This window comes from Trichechus manatus, unplaced genomic scaffold (assembly GCF_000243295.1).
Source record: "Trichechus manatus latirostris isolate Lorelei unplaced genomic scaffold, TriManLat1.0 scaffold00119, whole genome shotgun sequence".
Lineage (NCBI taxonomy): Eukaryota > Metazoa > Chordata > Mammalia > Sirenia > Trichechidae > Trichechus > Trichechus manatus.
Window position 1 is genome coordinate 8,342,737 of NW_004444055.1, and position 11,266 is coordinate 8,354,002.

General features: G+C 35.4%; 1 protein-coding gene across 7 annotated transcripts in view; it reads right to left on the reverse strand.

Moving 5' to 3' along the window:
* The window catches only part of CEP83 (centrosomal protein 83), a 151,579-nt gene that overhangs the window by 23,797 nt on the left and 116,516 nt on the right, over positions 1-11,266 (reverse strand). For 6 of the 7 annotated variants that reach the window (XM_004384208.2, XM_023738581.1, XM_023738577.1 and 3 more), the window contains 3 exons: positions 10,656-10,770; positions 9,279-9,423; positions 9,018-9,167 (listed from right to left, as the gene is read on the reverse strand). In XM_004384208.2, coding sequence (XP_004384265.1) covers positions 9,018-9,167; positions 9,279-9,423; positions 10,656-10,770 — 410 coding nt within the window. Of the gene's footprint in view, positions 1-9,017; positions 9,168-9,278; positions 9,424-10,644; positions 10,771-11,266 lie in introns of those variants that run through there. The other variant, XM_023738582.1, reaches the window with a different exon arrangement.

Sequence of the window (11,266 nt, forward strand, 5' to 3'; positions counted from 1 at the left end):
AACCAGGCAAAGATGTCACAAAAAAAGAAAATTACAGACCAATATCTCTCATGAATATAGATGCAAAAATTCTCAACAAAATTCTAGCCAACAGAATTCAGTATCATATCAAAAAAATAATACACCATGACCGAGTAGGATTCATGCCAGGTATACAAGGATGGTTCAACATTAGAAAATCAATCAACGTAATCCACTACATAAATAAAAGGAAAGAAAAGAATCACATGGTTACCTCAATTGATGCAGAAAAGGCATTTGACAAAGTCCAACAACCCATTCCTCATAGAAACTCTCAATAAAGTAGGTATAGAAGGGAAATTTCTCAACATAATAAAGGGCATCTATGCAAAACCAACAGCCAACATCATTCTGAATGGAGACAGGCTGGAAACATTCCTCTTTACAACAGGAACAAGATAAGGATACCCTTTATCACCACTCCTATTTAACACTGTGCTGGCAGTTCTAGCTAGAGCAATAAGGCAAGAAGAAGAAATAAAGGGCATCTAAATTGATAATGAAGAAGTTAAACTGTCCCTGTTTGGAGATGATATGATACTATACACAGAAAACCCTCAAGACTCCACAAGAAAACTATGGAAACTAATAGAAAGATTCAGCAGAGTAGCAGGATACAAGATAAACATACAAAATCAGTTGGATTCCTATACACCAATAAAGAGAACAATGAAAAGGAAATCAAGAAAACAATACCATTTATAATAGCCCCTAAAAAAATAAACTACTTAGGAATAAATCTAACCAGGATATAAAAGACCTATACAAAGAAAACTACAAAACACTACTGCAAGAAACCCAAAGGGATCTACATAAATGGAAAAACATACCATGTTCATGGATAGGTAGACTCGACATTGTGAAGATGACAATCCTACCCAAAGCAATTTACAAATACAATGCAATCTCGATCCAAATACCCATAACATTCTTCAAAGAGATGGAAAAACTAATCATTAACTTTATATGAAAAGCGAAGAAGCCCCGAATAAGTAAAGCACTACTGAAGAAGAATAAAGTAGGAGGACTCACTACCTGACCTCAGAACCTACTGTACAGCTGTGGTAGTCAAAACAGCCTGGTACTGGTACAACAACAGATAAATTGACCAATGGAACAGAACTGAGAACCCGGATGTAAATCCATCCACTTACGGTCACCTGATCTTTGACAAGGGCCCAAAGTCCATCAAATGGGGAAAAGACAGTCTTTTAAACAAATGGTGCTGGCAAAACTGGATATCCATCTGCAAAAAAATGAAACAGGACCCATACCTCACGCCATATACAAAAACTACTTCAAAATGGATCAAAGACCTGAATATAAAGCCTAAAACTATAGAGTTCATAGAAGAAAAAATAGAACTGAAGAAAAAATTGAAGCCTCGAGTTGCAGTACTGAAGGATTCTATATGCAAGATATTGAACAATGCAGGAAGCATCCAAAGCAGATGGAAATAATAAACAGAGTCACTGTACCAAAAACAACTGGTTGATGTTCAAGCATTTCAAGCTGTAGTATATGATCAAGAACCAGTGGTACTGAAGGAGGAGGTCCAAGCTGCACTTAAGGCATTGGTGAAAAACAAGACTCTAGGAATTGATGGAATACCAATTGAGATGTTTCAAGAAACAGATGCAGCACTGGAAATGCTCACTCATCTATGCCAAGAAATTTTGAAGACAGCTACCTGGCCAACTGACTGGGAGAGATCCACATTTATGCCTATTCCAAAGAAAGATGATCCAACAGAATGCAGAAATTATGAAACGATATCATTAATATCACACAAAAGTAAAATTTTTCTAAAGATATTTCAAAAGCAGTTGCAGCAGTACATTGACAGGGAACTGCCAGAAATGCAAGCAAGATTCAGAAGAGGACTTGGAATGAAGGATATCATTGCTGATGTCAGATGGCTCACAGCTAAAACCGGAGAATACCAGAAAGATGTTTACCTGTGTTTTATTGCCTGTATAAAGGCATTCACTGTGTAGATCATAACAAATTATGGATAACACTGTGAAGAATAGGAATTCCAGAACACTTAATTGTGCTCATGAAGAACCTGTACATAGACCAACAAGTAGTCATTCGAATGGAACAAGGGAATATTGCGTCGTTTAAAGTCAAGAAAGGTGTGCATCAGGGTTGTATCCTTTCACCATACTTGTTCAGTCTGTGTGCTGAGCAAATAATCTGAGAAGCTGGACAATATGAAGAAGAACACAGCATCAGGATTGGAGGAAGACTCATTAACCATCTGCGTTATGCGGATGACACAACCTTGCTTGCTGAAAGTCAAGAGGACTTGAAGCACTTACTGAGGAAGATCAAAGACTACTGCCTTCAGTATGGATTACACTTCAACATAAAGAAAACAAAAATCCTCATGACTGGACCAATAAGCAACATTATGATAAACGGAGAGAAGATCAAAGTTGTCAAGGATTTCATTTTACTTGGATTCACAATCAATGCCCATGGAAGCAGCACTCAAGAAATCAAACGACACATTGCATTGGGCAAATCTGCTGCAAAAGACCTCTTTAAAGTGTTGAAAAGCAAAGATGGTAACTTTGAGGACTAAGGTGCGCCTGACCCAAGCCATGGTGTTTTCAATTGCCTCACATGCATGTGGAAACTGGACAATGAATAAGGAAGACTGAAGATCTGATGCCTTTGAATTATGGTACTGGCAAAGAATATTGAATATACCATGGACCGAAAAAGAAGGAACGAATCTGTCTGAAAGAAGTACAGCCAGAATGCTCATTAGAAGCAACGATGGGAAGACTTCATCTCAAATACTTTGAACATGTTACCAGTAGGGACCAGTCTCTGGAGAAGGACATCATGCTTGGCAAAGCAGAGGGTCAGTGAAAAAGAGGAAGACCCTCAACGAGGTGGACTGATGCAGTGGCTCCAACAATGGGCTCAAGCATAACAATGACTGTGAGGATGGCACAGGACTGGGCAGTGTTTTGTTCTGTTGCACACAGTGCCACTATGAGTCAGAACCGACTCGATGGCACCTAACAACAACAATTTTTATGTTTTAAATTTACAGATAACTTTACAAACTATTTAGTCTAAACGTGAGGGAGGGCAGCCTTTATGAACTACAGAATAGTTTTTGAAAAATAGTTTATTTATTTATTTACTCTTAAATTTTCACACTCACTGAACAAACGTTTATTGAGTATATGCCAGATACACGGCCCTATGCCAGATACATGGCCCTATGCAAGGCCCCTGAATCAAATGCTATGTTTTCCTCTTCTCCTTACACACAATGTACATTAAATATATGGTTGGTTTTGTTTGTTTGTTTTAGGTTTCCTTTGACAATTTTTATACAAATTGCTCTGTGCAATTGTTCTGTGCCATTGGTTATAATTTTCATAATGTGTCAGCATTCTCATTATTTCCATTCTGTTTGTTCTGTTTCCATTGATCTAGCTTCCCTTCCCCTCCTTGCTTTCTCATCTTTATTTTTCGGAATTTAATTACTCTTGGCACTGACAGGCATGTGGTGAAAAAACCACATTAGTGAAGACAAAAGACTGATACGTAATAAAAAATTGAAAGCAACTTCCAAAGCAGCGATTAATTCTACTTATCACAGGTATTTGTTTGTAAATAAACGGATACTTCTGCTTTATATAATTTATAATTTTCATTTCCTCAGCAAGCCCTCTCTACAGGTAATCTCTTTCTGACATATCATAAATTCCAAATAAGCTGCAATTATGATTATTTTACCGAATGATCAAAATAAACCTGATTGATGCAGATGGATTTACAAATCAGCAAACCAGAACTGCCATGGAGAAACCACTACAACTGCAGAATCTAAAAAAATAAGTCATGTAAAACTTGGGAATTATTTCTTCTACTGTGTTTTATATTGGTAACTAGATCCTTATTTTAAAATAAGTTAGAGTCATTATATATTACAAATGATCTGGAGAAACTGAAGAGGAATTAAGAAATTATCAAAGAGAATAATGAAATAGAAAATTAAAATTAAAGACAAGTTAAAGGAATTAAAGCTGTTATACATAGCAAGAAAAAAAGAAAAAAAGAACAACAACCTAAGGGTCAAGTTCATTACTGTCTCCAAGTAATAACATAATGCTGAATAATTTCTCATCATGTTAACACAAGCTCAAACCAGGAGAAACAGGCTTAACTCTAAAAGAAAAGATTCCAACAGGCCGAACCATGGGAACATGGTAGGATAAAACATTGGAGTGGGGTTCCTGGGGAAAATCCCTCTCCCCTCTCTGAAGACTGTCAAGGAGGAATAAAAAACTACCTACCATGAACAGTTCAGAAACGTATCTGCCTAAAAGCAGAGCCGGACAAGACTGCCTCTCAAAATCTGTTACAGATATGATTCTAGAATTGTAGCCACTAATAATTTCAATTAATAGCTCATAAAACTTGACACTCGTAAACAACACATATACCCCTGCCTGAAGCAGTTCTAATAATACAGATGCAAGAACCTCATCCCAATATATAACGTGTAACTTAATGAATATGATTTTTAGAGGCCACTCAACTTTAATCTATATAATTAGAAAAGTCACTAAGATTTTAAGAGTTAAGAAAGCAGATATAGGCAACTTTAGGTAGCTGAAGACAACAGCAGATGTCTAATCTTGTGTCCACCCATATATCCTGCAAAAACAATACAGAAAAGCAAGGAGAGCAAATAAAGCCACACAAAACCATGTCCTTAGCATACAACTGGAAGGCAAAAAAAAAAAAAAAAAAAAGCGCAAACTGTAAAGTAACTATAAGAAGACGAAAAACATACCAAATCTCAGCAAGTAACCTCTCAATACTCCTGCCACAAGGCTTTGCAATGAGCAATGAATGGTCTGAGTTCATCTGTTATAATAAAAAAATCTCCAATTTGGCTCACAAAGAAAGATCCAACTACATGTTGTATACAAGAGGCACATTTAAAAAACAAAGTGATTTAGAAAAGCTAAGAATAAAGGGATAAACAAAGGTTTACCAGGCATATGGAAACAATAAGAAATGGTAGTGATGATATCAGACAATGCAGAATTCAAGCAAAAAAAAAAAGTTGTTATTGTTAGGTGCTGTCAAGTCAGTTCCAACCCATAGCGACCCTATGTACAACAGAACAAAACACTGCCTAGTCCTGTGCCATCCCCACCATCACTGCTATGTTTGAGCCCACTGTTGCATGCACTGTGTCCACCCATCTCGTTGAGGGTATTCTTTTTTGCTGACCCTCTACTTTACCAAGCATGATGTCCTTCTCCAGGGACTAGTCACTCCTGATAACATGTCCAAAGAACGTGAGACAAAGTCTCATCATCCTCACTTCCAAGGAGTACTTTGGCTGTATTTCCTCCAAGACAGACTTGTTTGTTCTTCTGGCAGTCCACGGTTTATTCAATATTTTAACTCAAAGGTATCAATTCTTCTTTGGTCTTCCTTAATCATTGTCCAGCTTTCACATGCATATGAGGCGACTGAAAACACCATGGCTTGGGTCAGGTGCACCTTAGTCCTTAAAGTGACATCTTTGCTTTTTAACAATTTAAAAAGGTCTTTTGCAGTAGATCTGCCCAATGCAATGTGTCATTTGATTTCTTCAGTGCTGCTTCCATGGGTGTTGATTGTAGATCCAAGTGAAATGAAATCCTTGACAACTTCTATCTTTTCTCTACTTACCATGATGTTGCTTATTGGTTCAGTTTGAGGATTTTTGTTTTCTTTATGTTGAGATGTAATCCGTACTGAAGGCTGTAGTCTTTGATCTTCATCAGTAAGTGCTTCAAGGCCTCTTCACTTTCAGCAAGCAAGATTGTGTCATCTGCATATTGCAGGTTATTAATGAGTCTTCCTCCAACCCTGATGCCAAGTTCTTCTTCATATGGTCCAGCTTCTCGGATTATTTGCTCAGCATACACACTGAATACATATGGTGAAAGCATACAACCCTGACACACACCTTTCCTGACTTTAAACCACACAGTATCCTCTTACTCTGTTTGAATAACTGTCTCTTGGTGTATGTACAGGTTTCTCATGAGCACAATTAAGTGTTCTAGAATTCCCATTCTTCACAGTGCTATCTATATTTGCAACATATATCAAAGATAAAGGGCTAATATTTCTAATATACAAAGAACTCTTAAAAAGCAAGGGAAAAAGGACCAAAGAAATCATTAGAAAAAAGGAGAAAGATATGAACAGACAATTCACAAAAAAGATACAAAAATGGTCCTTAAATACATGAAAAGTTATTCAACCTCATTTATAATAAAAGAAATTTCTCACCTATCAGATTGGCAAAAATTAAGTAGTGTTACAATATATTCTGTTGGCAAGGCTGTGGAGAAATATGTTAGTAATGGGAAGGCAAAGTGATACAATTATCTTGAATGGGAATTTGGCAATATCTAACAAAACTGCATATGCATTTTCCCTTTGACCCACCTATTTACTTGAGGAATTTATTCTGAAAATATACCTTCAACAACATGAAAATGTATACATGTACAAGATTATTCACCACAGCATTGTTTGTAATCGCAAAACACTGGAAACAAACTAAATACTGAAACATAGCAGAGTAGTTGAATAAACTGTGGTACATACAAACAACAGAGCACTATGCAGCTGTAAAAAAGAGTAAGGAAGATCTCTATGAACTAATATGGAGAGATTTTCAGGATACATTGTTATATAGGAAAGAAAGGGATATAAAACATACATGTATCTGCTCATTTTTGGAAATAAAAACCAGGAAGGATAAATCAGAAATTAATGACATTGGTTACAAGGGGGTAGATGAGAAAAGATGAGGGCATGGGAACAGAGAAGAATGGATGAGGAGAGTGGCACTTTTCTGAGTATATTATTTTGCATAGTTCTGTCCTTTAGAACCATGTTGATGTTTCACACAGTCAAATACATTAATAAATAATATCCAAAAGGATGAGATGAGGACTCAAAATGGGATAAAACAGAAAGAAATGATCCTATTTTATAAATAAATAACATAACCACAGAGAAAGAGGTTTGGGGAGAATAGACCTAATCTCAGTGACTTTGGAAAACAGTATTCTGACTATATGCTCTAAGGCTAAAGACGAAAAGAAGTATACACAAATATCACACACTAGTTAATAAGTCTGTCTTTCAGAGCTACAAATCAGAAATTCCGAAACTACTTTATATGTAGTCTAGGACTATGGAAATAAATAAACCTATGAAACTCTATGGGGCAGTTCTACTCTGTCCTATAGTGTCACTATGAGTCTGAATCGACTTGACAACAATGGGTTTGGTTTTGGCTTTATTATGCATAATAAGAGCCAGGCTTCTCACTCTTGTCAAAGGAGTTACAAATAAGAATAACGGAAAGGCTAGAATGAACTCCATGGTATTGGACTGGCATTAGATATATCAACATGAACTGGATACTCAAAATATCATAACTCAAAACTGAAGATATCATATATATTATTATATACGCATATAATGAAATACAGAAATAGATATAAATGTGTATCTGTACATACATACATATACTTCCTAGCTCATTTCACTGAGAAGACCTAGAAGCAATGACATCCTAGTAACAATAAGCATATCTCGAGCTTAGATTTTGGTTTCTAAATGCCACTCTCCAAAAAAAAGGAACCACAGCACCTTAGAAAAACAGTGATTCCAGGGCTGGGGCAGGGAAAGTACAAGCTACAAACAAAAGTATTAGAACATATTATGGTGCCAGAAAATAAAAACAAGCTCAAAAAATGATGGGGACATGTCAAAAAGACACAGAAAGAGCCCCCAATGGACAAATCTGAGACAATTTGAGCAACGAAATATAATAAAAGATTATAACTCATAGAATAAAATAAGACTCCTTGAGTCTATACTGATATAAATAAATATAATATTTAAAGGAAGAAGAAAAGCTCTTCCTTTCAGTAGAATTCCAATTAACAAATGTAGAAAGAATGATGGAAACAGAAAATCACCATTGAGCAAACACTACAGTAATAATTATTTCAGGCAGAATTATCAAAGAATGCTAAAGTTACTGGAAGAAAATTATCATGAGAAAATATGAGGATATTTACATAGTTTCAAAGTATCTCCCCATAATTATATATTACAAAGGAAAAAAAGAGCAATTTTACATGGAAAAATTGGCAAATCTTAACCAAGTAATCAAAGTTAACATCACCAGTAAGAGGACAAGTCATGTATCTCCTGATATGAAGCACTGAGGAGGACACAAAACAATTTTTGCATTATTTTTGGTAAAAATGTATACCAAACCAAAACCCACTGCCATCGAATCGATTCTGATTCGTGTCAACCCTACAGGACAGAGCAGAACTGCTGCATAGGGTTTCCAAGGCTCTAAATTTTTACGGAAGCAGACTGCCACATCTTTCTCCCGCAGAGCGGCCAGTGTGTTCAAACCGCAAACCTTCTGGTTAGTAGCCAAGTGCTTTAACCACTGCGCCACCAGGGTTTCCCAAAATGCATAAGCAAAGTTTAATAAGGAAGAATATAGGAGAAGCCCAAATGGGGGACATACTATAAAACAATTGGCCAGCAGTATTCAAAACTACTGAAATCATCAAAGACAAAGACAGAAGGAGAATATTTTCCAGATTAAAGGAGACTAAATAAAGGCAATGTGTGATCCTAGACTGGATCCTGGACCAGAAAAAGGACATCAGTGGGACAACTGATAAAATGTGAACAATGTCTATAGGTTCGATGATAATATTTATTTAATTTCTTGATTATGTTAATGTTAATTTCTTGGTTTTGATTATTATACTGTGATTATGTAAGATGTTAATATTTGGGCAATCTGGGTGAAGGGTATATGGAAATTCTTTATATTACTTTTTACAATGTTTTGTTAACTCTGAAATTATTTCAAAATGAAAAGTTTAAAATATATATACATATATAACCTAATACTCTGAAGTTCCCTTCTGGCCGACTCTTCTGCCATCTGTGAAGCCCGCAATTTCTCTTCACACTGATCCTTTTCAGATTGCCTCCAAACATCATGTTCCACTTTCATTTTTTCTAGATCTGCTAATCTGTTCTCAAGTTCTAGCCTGAAAAGAGATGATAATCATGTTATAAAAACTAAAAACAGGATTGTATGACAGCAGAATGTTTTCATTTGCGAGGAGATTTAACATAAAATAAGGTAATTTAGTACTTACTTTTCATCTTGTAATGCCACAAGTTTTTGATAACCTTCTTCCTTGACAGCTTGTACTTTACGTATTAATTCACGATCCTTTTCTACTAAGAGCACTTTGTGGTGTTCAACAGCTGATTTGAGAATTTCATTGTCTGACTGTAATCCTAGTATATTTTTAAGGAGAAATATGCACTATATTTAATATTATCATAAAGATGAAAAACCACAATTAAGGGCAAGCATTCATAGGACAGTAAGAAAATTAAAAGAATGTAGAAAATAAGTCTCTCTGGATATATATTCTCAAAGATCTTTACGTTAATGATAAACTTAAAGTAAGAACCAAACATAAAACTTGGTTAATTTTTCTGTCATTACCTCATTTAGCACATACACAAAAACACTTTAATAAAAGGTTATATACATTTTCTTATTTGAAGCCTGAGAGCTAGGGAGACCACCCTGGGTTCTATGACACTGACACACTATAGACAACATCATAACAAAGCTGGCTGAAAGAGGGTTAATAAAATCAAAGAACCTTTCAAAACCTGTTTTTGGCAGAACAAAATATAAACAACATGGAAGTTGCAAGTTCTTGCAATGAATTCACAAAACTTTTGCTTCCTTATACAGAGATGGCAAGTATTTTGCAGGTAGAATAACTAAAACAAATTCATATGTAACTCAGAAATTAAAATAGAATGCAGAACTGGATCCTGAACTCTTTAAGTTCCTAAGAAATGTAGTCCCTAACTGTATGCAAATCCATGAGTTAACATCAAGTAGAAATGGATAATAAGAATAATCATTCATCATAAGCTCTGACTAAAACTACAAAGGACAGCTACAGGCCAAGGGTAGTTTATTTAACTACTTAAGAAAGTTAGAAACAATATAATTACTGAGGAATACTGATGAGATGGACATTCTAAGACTAACCTGAAACTTAAAAATAAGCCTAAACTGAACTAGGCTCCAGTACTTGGCCTTGGGTATACATAAAAAAATTTTTTTTGAGGCCTGGACACTACTTATCTTCCTTATGTTCTTTAGACTTAACACGGCCTGGAACTAATAACTCTATGATCTAAATAGATTTAAAACTAAACCCAGGAAGTATGGAATCCCATTTTTAAAATTTGTTAATTTATGTATTAATCTTATAACTATGACATAAACATAAGACTGATTTTTTTAAAAAAAACTTAGATCACAGAATTAACAAAACATTTAACATATAAACAAAATAAAAATATTTTACATGTGCTCTAAGATTAAAATTCAATTAAGTCAAAAATCTGGAAATAAAAATTCAGGCTGATCTATTTTAATAATTTTACTTTGAGTTATTATCTAAACTTAACAGTAAAAACAATGGGAAATCATATATTACCATCCAGTTCACTTTGAATCTTATTCCTTTCTCTTTCTAGCTCACTCTTAGCTCTTGCTGCCTCCAGTTTGATGTCTGTTATTTCTAGTTTGTTTGAATGCTTAAGTTCTTTTACCTGTTAATAATTAAAAATTGAAATTACTATTGGTAATGGAGCAGACCATCAACTGCTCATATGCACGTTCAAGCTGAAGCTAAAGAAAGAACAAGTTCACAAGAGCCAAAGTACGACCTTGAGTATATCCCACCTGAGTTTAGAGACCATCTCAAGAATAGATTTGACACATTGAATACTAATGATCAAAGACGAGATGACTGTAGGAACAACATCCAGGACATCACACATGAAGAAAGCAAGAGTTCATTAAAAAACAGCAAAGAGAGGAAACGCTCGCGATCACTAGCCATTAGAGAAATGCAAATTAAAACCACAATGGGATACCATCCCACCCCGGCATTACTGGCACGAATCAAAAACACTGGAAATAACAAATGTTGGAGGGGCTGCGGAGAGATGGGAACTCTTATGCACTGCTGGTGGGAATGCAAAATGATACAACCATTTTGGAAAATGATATGGCGTTTCCTCAGAAAGCTAGAAATAGACATAC